This window comes from Anopheles funestus, chromosome 2RL (genome assembly GCF_943734845.2).
Source record: "Anopheles funestus chromosome 2RL, idAnoFuneDA-416_04, whole genome shotgun sequence".
NCBI classification, from domain to species: Eukaryota; Metazoa; Arthropoda; class Insecta; order Diptera; family Culicidae; genus Anopheles; species Anopheles funestus.
Genome location: NC_064598.1, coordinates 16536891 through 16554956, shown reverse-complemented (window position 1 = coordinate 16554956; position 18066 = coordinate 16536891). Strand labels below are relative to the sequence as shown.

The window sequence follows — 18066 nt, the reverse complement described above, 5'->3', positions numbered from 1 at the left end:
GACTCTAAAAATTCAAACACTTCTTCTGATAAACTTCAACGGCAGTCCTTCCGCCGGTTTCAGTACAATCTCTGCCTTCAGCGTCGGTACATAGTGCGCATCGTTCAGCCGTATCTGGAACCGCTGCAAGAGCTTTACCAGCGTTGTTTTCAACTCATACTGAGCAAACTTTTGCCCAATACAATTCCGACTGCCAGCACTAAACGGAATGTACGTGTAGGGATTAAACGTTTGCGTAGAACGCGCACCCACAAACCTGTCCGGATCAAACCGTTCCGCATCGGGGAAGTAGTCTTCACTGTGGTGCATGGTAAAGATGTCAATCGCCACACTTGTACCGCGTGTTATCGTGTCCGAGAGCAGTTGGGTGTCTTCGGTTGCTATGCGCGCTATCACTGGAACTGGTGGGAAAAGCCGTAACGACTCCTTGATGACCAGCTCCATGTAGTGAAGATTGTTAAGTGAGCTTTAGGGAAAAAATTAATCGATTATTCAACTATTCTTTTGGTTTATTTGATTTGGTAAACTTACTTCAAGGAAAGCTCACAAAAGTCGACACCTATTTCGGTCACTATCTCCTGGTAAATTCTCTCCTGAACGGCTGGGTGTTTTGCTACGTTGTACAGTATAAACGTCATGGCCGAGGCAGTTGTATCATGTCCCTGGGTGGAAGATTAATTATAAAAATTATCACAATTGTACATATTCTCCTGGTTAAGCTGTCTTACCGCGAAAGTGAATGTATCCACCTCCTCGCGAATCTCCTCATCGGTTAGCGGTTTACCATCGATACGAGCGTCCAGCAGCGTGTCCAGTAGGGCACGTTTTCGCTTACCAAAAGAGTCATCCTCGTTCTCCTCTTCCCTGCCAGTGGTCTGTTCCTCAAGCTGATTTATCTTACGCCTCTTGTCGATCATATCCAGCGTAAAGGTCCATGATTTCTTCACGAGCTCATCGAAACGCTTACTGGTGCGCGTCAATCGAAACAGCGCATCAATGTTAACGAACACATTAAACATCCGCCAGTACAGAATGGAACTTAGCTCTTCCACGATCTGTGTGTAGTAGGCTTGCTGGGTGTCGTGTTGCTCACCATCCATACCGACACCCATGGCTGTCTCGCAGATGATCCCCAGTGTAAGCAATTTCAGTTCGGGAAAGATGTTTACAGCTTCAGTAGATCGCTGCGATAAGGTTTCCAGCTTTGCACAAAACGCTTCGGCCTGCCGGTTAAATACGGGCACAAAGTTTTCTAGTATTTTGAAATGAAACCCCGGCGTTATGACTTTCCGATGGGTGAACCATTTCTGTCCCCGCGATATCAACAATCCATTGCCGATCCATTCCGACACCTTGTCGTAGTCTTGCGATTTTGAAGCAAACGCGGGAGAGGTTAGAATTGCCTGAAAATTAAACGTACCTTCATAAACTCGAAAGATAATTCTCGAACGAGATGATACCATACCTCGGCTGCTTCCGGTGAGGAGTAAACAATGGTATAGTCGTAGAAAAAGTCCAGCTTGTACGCTTTGCCATAAGTGGCAGCAAATGCGATAAGTTGATCAAATATTTCTGCAAAATAAAAACAACGCGCTGATAAGGTAATCGCTCTGGTCGTCCCATTCTATAGGTTCCACAAAACGACCTTTGCCTACCTACCTACGGGACCAGCACCGAGAAATGATACAACGTTACCGATGAGTGGCCATCGTCTAGGGCCTGGCAAATGTTCGTACGCTTTGAATTTCCAGTCAAACACTGCGAGTACAGCGGCAATCACACCCAACGCAGCCAACCAGTAGAACATCACGGAACCGTTTATAAACCAAAACAATCTCTGCCACCCACCGGAACAACCAAAGATAAACAAATCTGACAGCTTGGATGTAGTAGTGAGATTGACAGATGTTACTCACACATACACCATGGAACACATGTTCAAATTAAAAATACGGTTTTTTTGTATTTCATCGCTACGTGATAAGAATGCGATATGTGCTATATCGTTATTAAAATATTATTTTGTTGTAAATTTACATCACTTCGAAATATGCTTCATTAGGACAGACCTACTTTTTCTTGTTAAAAATGTGCCTAAAAATGCAATTAGTTTTCCAAACTCTTTACATTTCTCTCAACACAGTACAAAACTTACAGCGCAAAACCATTTTATCAGTTGCAGCTTGTTTTTATTCAAAAATTGCATCGTAATCCTCCATCATAACGGTTATACATTCGCGCGGTACGGCGGTCAATTTTTGAAACTTTACCGGACACACATCCCCAAGTGTTTCGTTAAAGATAAGTGAGCTAAACAGCAAACTCAAGCTGAAAATGTCCACCTCGTTTTCCTCTATGGCAGCGACACTGCGAAAAGGAAAGTACATTTTAGAAATGGAAATGGCGATCGTACAGTTAACCGCATGTTCTTACGTCCGGAGGTGTTTCATGAGGACTTTGAGCGTATTTTGTCTTACTGCATCCAAACTGTTGATCAACTGTACAACTTTTGACCGTGTGTCGATTTCTAGTTTTGTAAAGAAAATGCATCCGTATAGTAAAGTGGGACACTATAAAAGTTAACGATCGTTCCGAAACACTCACTCATTTGTAGCTCATCCGGAAAATACTCTGCACATGTTTCCAGCGATATTATAGGATCCTTAAGCTCGCGCAGAAACAGCTTTAGTATGCCACATATCTCGTGGGGAGATTTTTGCTTGCGTAGCCTTTTGTAGTTGTTCGCATTGATGTCGTACCGCAGGTTCTGTATCGCATTATGATCGCCCGACGCACGGTAGAGACCGGGACTTTTCATAAACTTGTCGTTCGATTCCAGCACCGCGATGCATTCGTGAATGACCCGCGGTATTCGTGGATGGTCCAGCATAACGACATCCTGCAGGTAGGTGTTGAAGCAAGCTTCATCTGATAAAGCAAAAGCCAATTGTATCTACCAACCATCCATTCCACTAATGCGCACTTGTTCACGCTGGGACTTACTCTTGATTATGTTGCGCTTCTCCAGCGTTTCTTTGTCGGTGCGGCGTTTCAGCTTTAAGTATACCAAAAATTTGCCAGCGTTGAAATTTTTCGCCGTTACGTTGTTGTAATTTTCCTGCAGCTCTTCGTACGCACCCTGGAGCCTTTCGTTATCGGATTTCACTTTGGCGTACTCGACCTGCAGCGTCGAGTAACTATCTTCAAGCTTTTTGCACCTTTCCAGCACCAATCGATGTTCTTCCTGTAGATAACGAAACTGGGCGGCAGTATCTATCACAACCGAGGAAGTCGATATGGGCTGTAAAAATGTTACTTGTTACATTTAGAGCAGAGGTGATATGTAGCGTGAAGCTTACTCTCGAGGTTGTCGGATATCCTGCCGGGCGTGGTGGTCTGGAAAGAAAGAACAAAAATGAGTCATACCGAGTCTGTGTGCGCGTTCAGCTTTGTTGTCATAGATAGAGCCGCCCCACATCCGGACATTACCTCTTTTTTATCGTTGCGGTTCGGTTCGAAAATGCGTCCACCACGCTACGTGGCTTCACCTTGCTCTGTGCTAAGCCCAAGTAGCTATCCATCGTAAAGACCAGTTGTTTTCTGCCCGAAAATAGCGACCCGCTTCACTTACAACCACGTCGTGGCTCAACGTACATCCCAACTGATAAAATGTAACGAGTCATACATAGGGCCGCCGTAGGGCCGACAACATTACACCAAGACAACGAACCGTTCCGAGCTCATTACACACTCGAGCTTCTCCATATACTAACGGACATGCTATCTTATCGATTGATTGATAAACATGTGCTACGTCAACACATTTAAACTTTGCGCGTCACAACGTGGGAAAAACTATCATCGGTTTGAGTTTTGTTCAACATAAAAACGTATTTTCGATCTTTCAAGATTATAGCTGTATTTGTAGATTCATTTCCTCTAAAAATAGTATTTTATCATTAGCCAAATGAGTCACAACAAAAAATTCTTTCCATTTAAAAATTCGTTAATGCCCAGCGGTCAAGCTTTCATGCGTTTCACCTCGTTTCATCCCCTTCCAACCCTCGTTGGCCTATACTTTTGCGTGTCAACACAAGCTATCTCTGTTTTTTCGTTCGTCAAGCATGTTCTTGTCTCGCTCTTTTCACACTTTGCCGAACTTCGACGTGCTCCGCGTTGTGTATTTACACACCGAGCTCATGGAATATCTTTGTGTGTGTAGAAAACCATTTTGACAGCACCGTCATTCTTCGGTCGTCATATTTTGTGTTGCTTTCGAAGTGCAAGGTTTGGTTAGTTTATTGCGTAGAATAGGGAGATAAAATGGTTATAAAAGGATAAGAATGGCTTCGAATCGAAAGAGCACGCGTTTTTTAAAGTGACTGGATAGTTTAGTTAGGGATGTGAAGTTGAAAAACTACTTGGAAATAGGGAAGATGCTTGACCAGCGTGCCTCCGGAACAAGGTGGTGCTGAACCTGTTTCATGGCTGCTGAGAGTCTGGTAAGGTGTTTAATGCAACGAATTATATGAATTACATGTTATTTACATTACGCTTTTACAATTGCAGGTACATCCGAAACAATTTATTGGCACGGACCGCAGAAAACCACGCAAACAAAGTGTACAAAGTACCATGCATGAGGACAAAATTCTACACCACATAAGTAAGTACTTCGAAATATTACAGAAAACTTATTGAAATAACTGATAATTTCAACTATTTTCTGTTTACAGACCAACACATTTGCCCGCATTTTCCAGCAAGTGAAGTGAAAGCAACAAATTTGTGAATAAAATTATAATAATAAAAAAACATTTCATTTTATGTCCTTTTTGATTGATGACAACTTTCCACTATGCAAAGCCAATAACGCACCCATACCTACGCGGCACTACACACTAACACATGCGCAAAAAAGGTCTTCGTTAAGCGGCTTCTTAGTGGTTTCTTAATGTCCTTAAGAAGCCACTAAGAAGCCCGCTTAACGAAGAATTTGACCGCTGGGTGTTACAGCAAAAGCTCCTCAAGGTATGCAATCCGCATCACCGCCTTCAAACCATTTTCACTATGGGCCAAAACTGTCACAATCTCCGTCCAAATGCTACCCAACCATACGTTACTATGGGCGAACATATGGCCATAACGAACTATGGGAACGCAGTTCAACACAAAATAGATAGAACAATGACAGCTGATTGTCAATAAAATTTAATTTCTTTGCCTCTGTCATAATGGTTGGTGCTGTGCCAGAGTGTACAGTTTTTCATCAACAGTTCGATCAAGATAAGTGAAATAAATTAGCAAAACCGTATCATATGTTTGCATTCCACGCCAATCTGCGTGTGTTTCGTCTCCGTGGAGACAGTTAGAATACCGCTTATCTTCGCCGCGGGTGAACAATTGTCGTCCGACTTCGGGTGCAGCCGTGTGAGGGGTGCTGAATTTAGGTTGGAAAAACAGAGGATTACAGTGCGTTAGTGGAAAACAGCTGCTAGAGCTAACTCGGCGGTTGAGGCCAATTGCTCACGCAGCAAGGGGCAGAATAATGGCAGACGTGAAATTATCGCTGCTGGTGTCAGCAATTGCGATAAACTCGCTGCTCTCGGTGTACGGTTTTACGGTGCAAAATGTGAATCCAGTCGGTGGTGTTTCCCACGAACTGGATGAAAGTTTTCTCCAGCAGCCCCATTACCGTGGCAACGACGAGCTGCTCGATGTGTTGGCGCACCTGCAGAAGGATTACCCGGAGCTGGCCAAGGTGCACACGATTGGCCAGTCCTTGGAAGGACGTCCGCTGACCGTGCTGGAGATACGCCCGAACGTGAATCGTCCGCGACCTTTGCTGATGCCCATGTTCAAGTACGTAGGTAATATGCACGGCGATGAGACGGTTGGCCGCGAGCTGCTGCTGTACTTGGCACAGTACCTGTTGGCGAATTACGGTCGGGATCCGGAAGTCAGTACGCTCGTGAATGAAACAGCCATCTATCTGATGCCAACAATGAATCCCGATGGATATGCGCGATCCAAGGTAAGCGGAACTTGCCATTCCAGTGAAACATATTGCATTTTTCTTTCATGTATGCTTGGCGTGGGATGCAGGGGGACGGAATGAGTGAATGAAACCTGTATTCACCCGCATAGTTGCCTAGCGCGTAGCGCTCCAGCTGGAAAGGTTCGTGACGTCATTCGGAAAGAGTACAGAGTGGCATGCAAATTCTTCATTTCCTTGCACAGTGTATTGCTGCGTTGACGATTATGAATCAACAACAAAAGTTGTAACAGATGGAACCGAAATAAGTTTCGCGAATTGTGCAAAGCGACCAATGACATGTCATGAAGGAGATAACGATCTTATAAACATCCTGTCGGAAATTCCATATTTGTCGCTGAACAAACCAATGCGAAATTTAAGAGCAACAACATTAGAACGTTTTTTGCTAATTGAGCGAATTTTAGCAATCGCTTTGAATTGAGAAATCACGGATCACTAAGATGAGGACTACAAACTTTTAAGCACAAAAATCCACCATAGACGATTCGTTGAGAGAAGCTTAGCCACACCTCATCGGATCGTGTCTAGTCATAGTGAACCCCACAAAATAAATGCCTTTCACCAGCATCCCGATACTTCGTGGAGCTGATTCCGCTATTAAGAGTAGCATGGCAATGCTACAAACCGGTCACTACGAACCAGGCCCCGTTGTAATTATATCACGAAACCACACCAACACATACATCTTACCTTCGTAAGATCGCAGCAAACCGCTTCTGTAACGAGACAAGTTTAAACGTCACGTCTTTGATCGGGAGTCAAACCATTTCCGGAATTCCATCATACGCAGATTTCCGCTCCGGTTGACTGATGACGTTTGTGGTTCTGGGTCACAACTTTCACTCTCACACACCAAAAGGAACAAACGGACCGGTGGCAGAAAATGTCTATATTATGCTAAATTAAATGTCGGAATGCGGAAAATTCTTTTTCACGAAGTGATTTCTATGCAGCAACAAGCACACTCACCAAACACTATCATTGCCATCCACACCTTGTGGGATTCTGTGTGTTGAAATTGTTGATTTTTCTCTCCCCAACGACCTTTTGTTTCCACACGGCTAACATACGGGTCCCACCAAATACGTAGAATGGGAAACGGGAGTTTTCACTTCGCAAGCATCCGTGAAAATGGAGCCATAATAAAATCACTAACATCTATTCTATCGAGCAACGAACACGCATTAGAGCGTGAGAAGGTAGTTAGCGTATGACACAGTTTAGCGTCATCCATATTCTAAACAGTTTAGAACGATGGAATTGTTAAACAGAGGGACCAATTGTTCCGGTCTAGTAAAGTAGAACTTAATGGCATTGTAGATTAATAAAAGTAAATAAAAAACTTTCCTTTTGGGAAAGTACATGTAATTACAGAATTGGTAGCATAATAAACCGCGAACGTATGCAATTTTCTGTAAGGCGATTGTTGATGTGCTGATTTAGTAATTGTTTCATTTTATTTAATTAACAGTGAGTGATTTCTCTATTTTGATTATTTTGTTCCTTCTTTTTTGCATTATAATACTATTAAGTGAAATTAATCAGCTAACAACTAATTACATTTTATTTACATTTATTTTATCTCCACTGAATATCATTTGGTCGATGGAACTATGCGAATAATAAATTGCGATTTCGAATGAAGATGCTTCCTTTAACAACCAGTCACACACTGCGGCTGTCATCTTAAGGTCATCCATTGCCATTGCCATCCACTTCAACAGCTCGGGTCCTCTTGTTACCCCCTCCTCGGGGGAGATTTTGTACGATTGTTATCATTATTCACTACGCAAACATTCATTGTAATGCAGCTAATGTCCGTAGTGGGGCTTTTCCGAACGGACACCGCACAGTGCCATCTTCAGCAAGGGGCATCGCTGCCATACAGTGCATACGGCCATGGTGTGAAGGGATCGATAAGGGTATTTTATGAATCCTACGCCTTGTGCTCTTTCGATGACGTCCGATCGTAGCGTTTATTAGTTTTCTTTGGCATCAAATTTCTTCACCCGCACACGTTCGCTTGCAGAAATTGTCTGCAAGACTGAGGAAATAGTTTTACCAGCAAATTATCCGGAAAAACGAAACGTCTTATCGGTTGTCTGATTCGATTAGTTCTTATTGAGTTAGGTGCGTCGTCCAGCCACTTGATGATTGCATCTTCACGTCAACTGAAGGAGAGCTCCGTTGACGGTGGAGCTCGATGAAAAAAAAACCATTGGAACGAGAGCAAACGGGACATTTAATTAGCACCTTCTACAGCCACAGCATGAGTATTACTATTGGGCCACTATCGGGGTCATTACTTCGCTTAAGAACCTTTCACAATCTGTATAATAAACGCTTCTGAAAGGGCATTGCATTTAGGATGAACACTGTACTTAGTAGTGTACAACATAAACTACAAAACCAGTAATAAAGCTGTGCCAGGAAATAATCGATTAATTCGTACGCTTTTTTTTACTGTTTTTGTAGATTTTTGTTGTTGTCACTGATGATGATTAATTGTATATCTAAAAAGTTAGAGTGTCGAGCGTTACAGCTATTTACACAAACTGTTTCGGACACTGACTCTGACTGATAAATTGTACCGATAAGGTGTTGCGCAAATCTGCCCTACGGTGTGTAGGTAATGAGCAGGTGTCGTCGAGCCAACACTAAAATCGATTTAATGCTGTGATAGACAACAACACAGGCAGAACTTTGTTTTTGCTGTTATTTCCGCTGGGTTTAACGTACGAAAAAGAAGACCTTCGCGGTCTTCGAAATCCCTGACAGCAGCAGTTTTTATTACGGAAAATGTTCTACACAAGCAATATTAGCTGGATGGTTTTGTAGCTTAATGCAAGCCAGCGATTACAGTATAATTCAATTGCAAATATTCGCCGCATGAAATATATTTTCTCTTTACTGCAATCTGAAAAATACTTGCAGCAATGTGCATCATCATTCATAATAAAATACACTTTTTACACAATGAAAAAGGAAAAACAATCCTTTTGTGTTGGTAAATTAATTTTTCCTTCGGTCTTATTAATGAACATCTTGTCGATATGTGCCAACCCCACCATCCTTTGCGCCTTACCTCGTTTGCTAACTTCGTCACGATAGTTGGCCATTCATGGCAGAAGCTAGACGTACGATGCTTGCAGTGCCGTAACATACGTGGGATGAATGACGGGATGGTTTGTTGCGTGGGATAATTCTCTGTTCCGTGTCACAGCGAGCTTTTCCACCTCCATTTGCTGTTCATGAATGGCAGACGGAAGCCATGGTTTTTTGCACACGCTTTACCTCCTGATTGTAAACTGTTGCAAACAACCATTGCTGTAGGATGGGAAGACATAAATTTCGCGTGGGTTGTATTCATTTTCCAGCCAGAAGCTTTGGTGTGCTGGTTGGAAAATTTTCCAAAAGTGTCGACGCAAATCATCGTTCAAGTCTCTTCGACATCATGCTGTGACGCAAATGGGATATAATGAATAAGAAATGAGCGTTTATAGAAAAACGTTTTTATTGATCTGTGGTGATGTTTTTGGTTGTCTTTTTTTAAACAGGAAGGTGTCTGCGAATCCCCGCCAGATTATGTTGGACGGTACAATGCAGCCAATGTGGATCTGAATCGAGATTTTCCGGATCGCTTTGATGATGACCGTACGCGCCATCAGCGCATGAAGCGCCGCCAGCCGGAAACGGTGGCCGTCATGAGCTGGATACTAAACAATCCTTTTGTTCTGTCGGCGAATCTTCACGGTGGTGCAGTCGTTGCCAGTTATCCGTACGATAATTCGATGTAAGTGTAACACAGCACAAGGAGATGTGTTCTGAGCCAAAAAATAATTAAAACTTCGTTCAATTTTTCTTTCCAGCCACCATCATGATTGCTGCGAGGAAAGTCGTACCCCAGACAACAAGTTCTTCAAGTATGCTGCTCTGACGTATGCCGAAAATCATCCAGTAATGCGCCAGGGACGTGATTGTAATGAAACATTCCAGAGCGGCATCACTAACGGTGCCTATTGGTATGAGCTGAGCGGTGGTATGCAGGATTTTAACTACGTGTACAGCAACTGCTTCGAGGTGACGCTAGAGTTGAGCTGCTGCAAGTTTCCGTATGCGCGAGAACTGCCCAAGGAGTGGAACAAAAATAAGCGCAGTCTGATCGAGTACATGAAGCTGGTTCACGTCGGTGTGAAGGTAATGACGCCCGTTTGGAAGTAATTTGCCGCCGCTTTAAACGGATGAAGCGCCTTACCATCAATGGTTTGTTGGTTACGTTTTAGGGTCTCGTCACGGACAGTGCCGGTTATCCGATCAAGGATGCGGATGTTATCGTGAGTGGAATCGAACGGAATGTACGCACCAGCGAGAGAGGCGAATACTGGCGCCTTTTGGTACCGGGTCAGTACGATGTTCGTGTGGAAGCAGTCGGGTAAGTTGAGTCGGGTTGAGAATCACACACAAAACAATTGGCCAGGTAACATTGTTTACATTCGATTGCATTTTCCATCTTCCAGCTATTATCCGAGCGAACCAGTTACCGTGCAGGTTAAGGCTGATCAACCGCTGCAGGTGAACTTCAGCCTGAAGAGCTACGACACCCAAGAAGGTATCTAAAGCTTCTATCTTCAGCTACGGCCGCGCCCCCTCAGTTGCGGTGTGTCCAGTGCTTGCTTCATTCGTATGCCATAAGCTGACGGGTGCGATCGAATTGTCGATTGAGGCTTTTGAGATTTGTACACACTTCCGTAGAAAGGCACCCTTAACTTAACAGCACACGCAGGAAGAGCCGTTTGAAACGTCTTTCTATTCCTATGCCCGCCGCTTCGAGCATGATCTTCTTTTTTACGTTATTTATCGGTTGAAAGGAGCAGAATAAATTATACTAATTGTCATGAGATTTACACACAAACTACCACACCCAAAATATGTATAAAACATTTCACATTTAATATACAGATTGATAAAAAGATCTCCACAACTTCAACCAATTTGAACAAAATAGCTCATCTAACGTATCCTATCAATAGTTTTTTTTAAGTAAAAGGCAGATAAATATGCATGAGCCTGGTACAGAGAAGCAAATAACATAACAGTAAAGTTTTAGAGAACCTATACGAAGCCAACATTAATCGAAAGTGGAAAAACTTTCATACCAAAAAGAAATCAATCATCTATAACACAACTAACACTCTTCATGCCAGTTAAAAGGAAAGGATGTGAAGAATTGAATCTAATTTCTCGAATATACTTACCAAACGTGGTTCATTACTTTCACATAAAAAATGGGAAATAACTGCTATTACTAACTGCAATCTAATTGCCCTAATACTAACACATATATTGAGGCTTCTGTAAACAATGGGTGGATTGGTTATGGGTATTAAAGCTACAATTATTCGTTAAAACACTTAGGTTAAGTATGTTTCCCTTCCAATGCATGTACCTCTTCAAAGGGTTAACCTTCCGTTTGCTGAAGCATTCTAGGCCTATTAGTGATCTCTAATCACCCTAAATAGAACTCTTTTTTATATACATATTTGTTATATGCTTTCCCATATGTTTTGGCAAAACTTGTGGAATTGATTTGCATCTTTTTTTCTTCCTATACATACGAATGTATTTTTAACACAATTCAATTATTCAAATCACTATTCAGCAATTCAGCAAATTATCAATATACATTTTATAAAGGGCTGTTTGTGTAGAGTTAATCGTATTTGATTTGTGTGTTCAAAGATAATACGGGATTATCTAGAGATTGGATAACAACCAGTGGTAAAGTCAATACATGTAATATCCCTGAGTAAACTAACGTTACACACTGAAAGAGTCCAACTTATCTTTCTTCAAATGAATGTACATTTCAAACGGAAGCATAATGTTATAATGTATAAATGTTTAGAACACCACTGTTTCTCAACTGTAACATTGTAAGTCGAAACACACACGACGAAACGTGTTATACAATTCATCCAAAAAACACTGCACAAATTTCCACATACACAATAGTCAAATGAAATGAAAATATTCTACTTCAGGTTCTAGCCCCTAAATCTCCTTGTTGGTGTACAAAAGAATAGTCGTGAAAGAGATGTAGAGAAAGAAAAGAATAAAGATAAAACGTACGTACCATAGCAATTGCAATTTTATACTAATTACTACAGAGTATTACATTGAGCTCTGCTATATTTAGTATATTATTAGAGTGTACATTATTCAGTATCTGGTAAATTTGTAATATTTCGTACTATGTAAAATATGGAAAGGTATGTCCGTGTTTGTGTGTTTGCTTGTGTTCGTCCACGTGTATCAAAGCGTCAAAGTGATATTTCACAAACTTAAAATTAACAACTGATAAATCAATAACAGAAAATCTAATACTAATTACTAACAATCCGCCATTCTGTAAAAAAATGTCTGCATCATACTAATGGTAGTGTGCAAATGCAACAGGAAGTTAATCATATAAGAAATATGCTTTTCAATGTTAAAAGAGATCGATCTTTTCTAATACGATCTCCACCTATCCTTTTACAGCTCCTTCGAAGTCGGAACAAGTGCGAGTTGTTCGTGAAACGTTCGACGATTATGGATTTGCCAAAACGCCTGAGTTCGTTCACCACAACTATACCTCTATGGTTCGGTAAGTGAACTCCTCCTTCACAACATCACCTTCGGCAGTTTGTACTTAATGCTGTTTTCGATCTCTACTTTTAGCTACATTCAAGAGCTCGCTAATAACTATCCTTCGATTACGCATCTCTACTCGATCGGCAAATCGGTGCAGAACCGTGATCTATGGGTAATGGAAATCACCGAATCTCCCGGGAAGCACATACCCGGCAAGCCGGAAGTTAAGTACATTGCCAACATGCACGGTAATGAAGTGGTCGGCCGGGAACTGTTGCTACTGTTTGCGAAGTATTTGTGCGAAAACTTTAACAGTACGCAGCGCATTACGAAACTGGTGAACCGGACGCGATTGCATCTGCTGTTCAGCATGAATCCGGATGGGTACGAAATGTCCGATAGTACCGATAAGGATAGTTTGCGTGGCCGTTCGAATGCGAACAATGTCGATCTGAACCGCAACTTTCCGGATCAGTTCGGGCGCAATCAATACAACACCCATCAGGAGCCGGAAACGATGGCGGTTATGAACTGGTCCCTGTCGACGCCGTTCGTACTGTCGGCTAATCTGCACGGTGGCGCATTGGTAGCTAACTATCCGTTTGATGATTCGCCCAAGGATTTTGCGTACTCCAGTGGGTACGGTGATCCACGCACGGTGAAGAATCCGACGGAGGAGAACGAGCTGTTCCAGTATCTGGCACATGTATACGCGAATGTAAGTGAAGGAATGGAGATAATTTGATTGGCCGATAACGTTGTTTTATTCCACAGTCACATACTACCATGCATCTTGGCCGCCCGTGTCGCACGTTTCTGCGGGAAACTTTCCCCGATGGCATCACGAATGGTGCTGCCTGGTACAGTGTCACTGGTGGCATGCAGGACTGGTCGTACGTAGTTGGTGGAGCATACGAGCTAACGCTTGAAGTTGGTTGTGACAAATTCCCGCCCGCTTCACAGCTCCCCGACTTTTGGAAGCAAAACCGCGAAGCATTACTTCAGTACGTGGAGCAAGCACAGCACGGCATAACGGGTTACGTGCGAAGCACAATCGGACATCCGATCGGGCGGGCCAGTGTAAAGGTGAACCAGATTGAGCATGTAAGCTATACAACGGCGAATGGTGATTACTATCGATTGTTGCTACCGGGGCTGTATAATGTGACTGCCGAAGCCGAGGGTTACGAGCCACAATCGCTCGAAGTACGCATACCGCCCGAAGCAGACCGGGCAGTGATCGTCGACTTTCAGCTAATGCGTGACGATCCACAGCACTGGTCGTCGGCGTACGACTATCGGACGCTGGAGAACGTCATCAATACACGGTACCATTCGGATGCGGAACTGAAATCCACAATGGCGGAGTTTGAGAATAAACACTACACATCGGTTTCGCTAGAGTTCGGTGGTAATGAGGTATCGATCGCGTATCCTTCCGTAAAGGTGACCGATAATGTAAGTCAAAGAAAATAAATGGGTAAAAGCGACAAACTAACTAATGCTTCCCGTTCATCTGTTCGTCCCACAGATAGGAACACCGGAAGAAACGAAACTACACATTCTGATCATATCGTCACTATTCCAAACGGCCGCTATAGGGCGGGAGATGGTCATGAATCTGGCACGTCACGTACTTGCTGGGTATTTAATCAAGGAACCGTTGTTGATCCAACTGCTCCAAAATGCTGTTCTGCACTTTGTCCCGGTAAAGAATGACTTTGATGAGATCATGCAACAGTTCCGAGCGAATGCATCCGTTTGCAATCCCAAACTCCATTCGGACGAGCTGGCCGATAAATTGCTGAACGCGGAAACTGATCATCAGAAGGATATGTTCCTGCGCATGCTGAAGGAAGAGGAGTACGATCTGGCACTAACATTTGCTGCCGGTGGACACGATGTTTTGTAAGTGTGATGCAAAGAAATGGACAACGACGAGCACGCTAATCGCTAATGTTATTCTCTTCTTTGCTGCAGCTTCCCAAATACAGACGATAAGGTTGCAATCTACTCACGGTTTGCGGAAAAAATTAAAGGCCACAAGTACAGACAGTCTGCCAGCTCCGACAAATGTACGGTCGATGCCGGTCAGCTGCATCAAGTCGAAGCGACGCAACGTGTCACAAATGCTATCCACAAATTGTACGAAGTGCCGTTGTTTACGTTGCAGCTTGGTTGCTGCAAGATGCCGTCCGAATCGTCGATTGCCAGCGTATGGCGCCAGAATTTGGAACGCATGATCAACTTCCTACGGTTGATCGATACTGGCATCCGAGGTTACGTGAAGGATATTCACGGGACACCGCTACGGAAAGCAATCCTTCGCGTTCATGGTAATAATCTGATTTACAAGGTAACGCCCAATCTGGCACACTTCCGCATCGTTTTACCGTCCGGTTCGATGGAGATCGAAATCAGCTGTTACAACTACACGTCCCGCATCATGCCGGTCACCTTGAGCGACAATCAGATATTGGATCTCGGTGACATTGTGATGCAGGAAGCTGCCCGACCGAAGGAAAGTATCGTTGCGCCGCCTGTACCGGTGATACCGCAGGCAGTGCCCGAGAAGCATCATGATTTTGGGGTGCTGGAACCAAGCAAAACGATGAAAGTATTCCCGCAGGATGGTGGAGTTGAGTATAATGCTGTTGTGAGCGGTAAGTTACGAGACGCTTGGGAATGTTTTACAATGCCGCATAGTAAGTGATCGTACATCTTCTGTTGCAGGTATCGTGATGGATGACGCTAATCATCCACTGCCGGACGCAAAAGTATACGTAACGGACGCACACAGTCAAGAAGTTCTAGCAAACGGTCGCACCGGGCCGGTAGGAAAGTTCCAGTTTGAATCTCTGTCCGGCACGAAAGATATTTCGGTACACGCTGAACCGTCTGGTTATGAGCCGGGCGTAAAGTAAGTTTTGTATATGTTTGTTAAAACAATATTCTTCTCATTATCATTCGGGATTAGAACTTTACGCTATATAATACGATAGTTTGGCTGTTGGATACGATATTTTACATTCAAATAAATCGTTTTCTTTACTGCCCAGGAACATTAAGCAAGGACCTCTAGGCGGTGCCACAGGTATCGTGTTCCATCTAACACGCGACGAACGTGTGCTTGGGATGCCGCGGCTAGTCTTCGTCATACTGGCCGGATGTGTTTCGGTCGGCATCATCGTTGCCGGTATCATGTGCTTCATGTACATTCAAGCGCGCCGTCGTGATTCGCGCTACTACTACAACTTCTCGCTTCTGCCACAAAAGGGCGAACCGAATCGGAAGCTGTTCGATGACGACGAAGAAACGGAACTGTTCCGTGCTTCCACGAAAAGTATGTCGTATGCGATATAGGTATTTGGTGAGCGATACACTCACATCACGTTTGTTTGCTTTTTCTCCTTGTAGAATTGCAGCCATACTATGACGATGAACGCGATCCGATCACCGATACTGATGACGACAGTGAGGAGGAAATAGTCATGCTAAATCCTTCGTTCCGCAATACCATCAGTCAGTCGTAACCGAGTGGTTCTCTCTCTCCCATTTCGACCACCATTCGTTGCGTGAAACACCAACGGTCAATTATCCTCGTACCTTAGCACAGAACCTCGTTCTGAACCGATCGTAGAATGTGGATCGCATAGATGCAACACTCTTCGCTCGTTTACTTAAACGATTCGCAGCGTGACAGTCTTGCCTTATAACGTCGCACTGTTTCTGTTTAAATTCTAACGACTAGGGAACACTAACTATTACTATGACAACGAACGGACCAGAAGCTCGCCGCGTACCGCCGCGGCCAGTTAACTTTATCAGTTCTGATTTGTGATAAACGGATAAACCTCATCGTGTGTGTGAAAGGATCATCCCCAGTACTGCATTTGTTTTTTTTTCTTCGGGAAGTTACATTCCTGGCACAAACTACATTAACAAAGGAAACACGCTGTGGTGAAACATAAGTGACACGCGCATGAACGTGAACTTACGACATTTGCGTACCCGTGCTGTGAGTAGCAAAAGCCGACAGAAACGAAAGCAGATACAAATCATACAAAAACATTCCTTCGGCAGGGTACACAACAATTTCTGGTTTAGATTAATTTATTATTTTTAAGCAAAAGTACTAAATAAACGCATCATTAGTGTTGTACAATCAGAGAAGTGTATGAATTATTATTTTTAGTGTTGGGTCAAGTAGCTCTTTTGCAAGAGCGGAGCGCACCGCTCTCGCTTTCTGAAGTGTGCGGTGCGCTTGAGGTAGTTCCACACGCAGCGCTGCATACGGGAGCGATTGCGCGATGCGTTCCCAGGAGCGAAGTTTCGCACAAGGAGCGCTGCACGCAGGAGCGATTCCTGCGATACAGCTACCTCTTTTTCCGGTGAGCTGTGCGGTAGCGCGCACAATAAGATGAACGGAGCGATAGCTATAGCCTTAGGAAATTTTCAAATTTTTTAATTTTTTTTTTGTTTTTTATTCTTTTCTTCTTTTAAAGCATTATTTGAGTAAAAAATGCTTACAAATAAACTTATTGTAACAATTTCGCATTAAAATAAAACAAATTTTTAAATTTTGCCAAATTGCTCAAAAAAATGGCAAGGGGTAAGCCTTATGAAATTTTCGAGTTGAATTTTTTTTGATTTTTTTTTGTTATTTTTTATTCCTTTCTTCTTTTAAAGCATTATTTGAGTGAAAAGAAACATATTGCAGCATTAAAATATATCACATTTATAAATTTTGCAATATTACTTCAAAAAAAGAGCCTAAGGCTATACAGCCTTAGGAGATTGGCATATTTATAGAAACATCTGAGACATCTATACAGGCATACAGACATCGGAGGGCATGGCCGTCCAAGAAGAAAATGTAGCCATTGATGCCATCTATCGACCACAGGTTAAAGATTGGAGATCCGTTGGATACCGACCGAGTTATAGGCAAAACTTGGTGCAAAAATGAGGAAAATTTTCATTTTTTTTTTAATTTTTTGATTTTTTTTGATTTTTTTTATTATTTTCCACTCTTTTTTTTATTTCAGACATTATTAGAGTGCAAAGAAACTCATTGCAACCCATTGGCATTAAAATAAAACAATTTAATTTTTTTTGCAAAATTTCCTAAAAAAATCGTAAGGGATAAGCCTTATGAAATTATCGAGTGGAAAAATTTTTTGAAATTTTTTTCTGATTTTTTATTCTTTTTTTAATTTAAAGCACTATTTAAGTGAAAAGAAACTTATTGCAACAAATTCCCATCAAAATATATCACATTTAAAATTTTTGCTACATTGCTCAAAAATGAGGAAAATTTTACATTTTCTCAAACAGGGTAAGAAACTTGGTTCCTCGAATAACTTCTGGCACAG

The 18066-nt window shown here is 42.7% G+C and overlaps 2 protein-coding genes across 2 annotated transcripts; one reads left to right on the top strand and one right to left on the bottom strand.

The window, feature by feature from the left end:
• Window position 1: 1 nt before the first annotated feature.
• LOC125765200 (cytochrome P450 4d2-like) lies at window positions 2-3775 on the bottom strand. The gene is made up of 11 exons (XM_049430117.1): window positions 3490-3775; window positions 3360-3396; window positions 3004-3301; window positions 2605-2928; window positions 2434-2527; window positions 2250-2367; window positions 1660-1837; window positions 1466-1572; window positions 729-1403; window positions 532-662; window positions 2-466 (listed from the first exon to the last, which is right to left on the bottom strand). The coding sequence occupies exons 1-11, from the start codon at window positions 3579-3581 to the stop codon at window positions 13-15; spliced, it is 2508 nt and encodes an 835-aa protein (XP_049286074.1). The 5' UTR covers window positions 3582-3775; the 3' UTR covers window positions 2-12.
• A 1450-nt stretch (window positions 3776-5225) lies between these two features.
• LOC125764912 (carboxypeptidase D) lies at window positions 5226-16864 on the top strand. The gene is made up of 13 exons (XM_049429622.1): window positions 5226-6034; window positions 9616-9851; window positions 9928-10255; window positions 10342-10490; window positions 10576-10667; window positions 12599-12704; window positions 12779-13409; window positions 13466-14149; window positions 14223-14599; window positions 14672-15354; window positions 15425-15611; window positions 15751-16034; window positions 16109-16864. The coding sequence occupies exons 1-13, from the start codon at window positions 5549-5551 to the stop codon at window positions 16222-16224; spliced, it is 4359 nt and encodes a 1452-aa protein (XP_049285579.1). The 5' UTR covers window positions 5226-5548; the 3' UTR covers window positions 16225-16864.
• Window positions 16865-18066: the final 1202 nt, after the last annotated feature.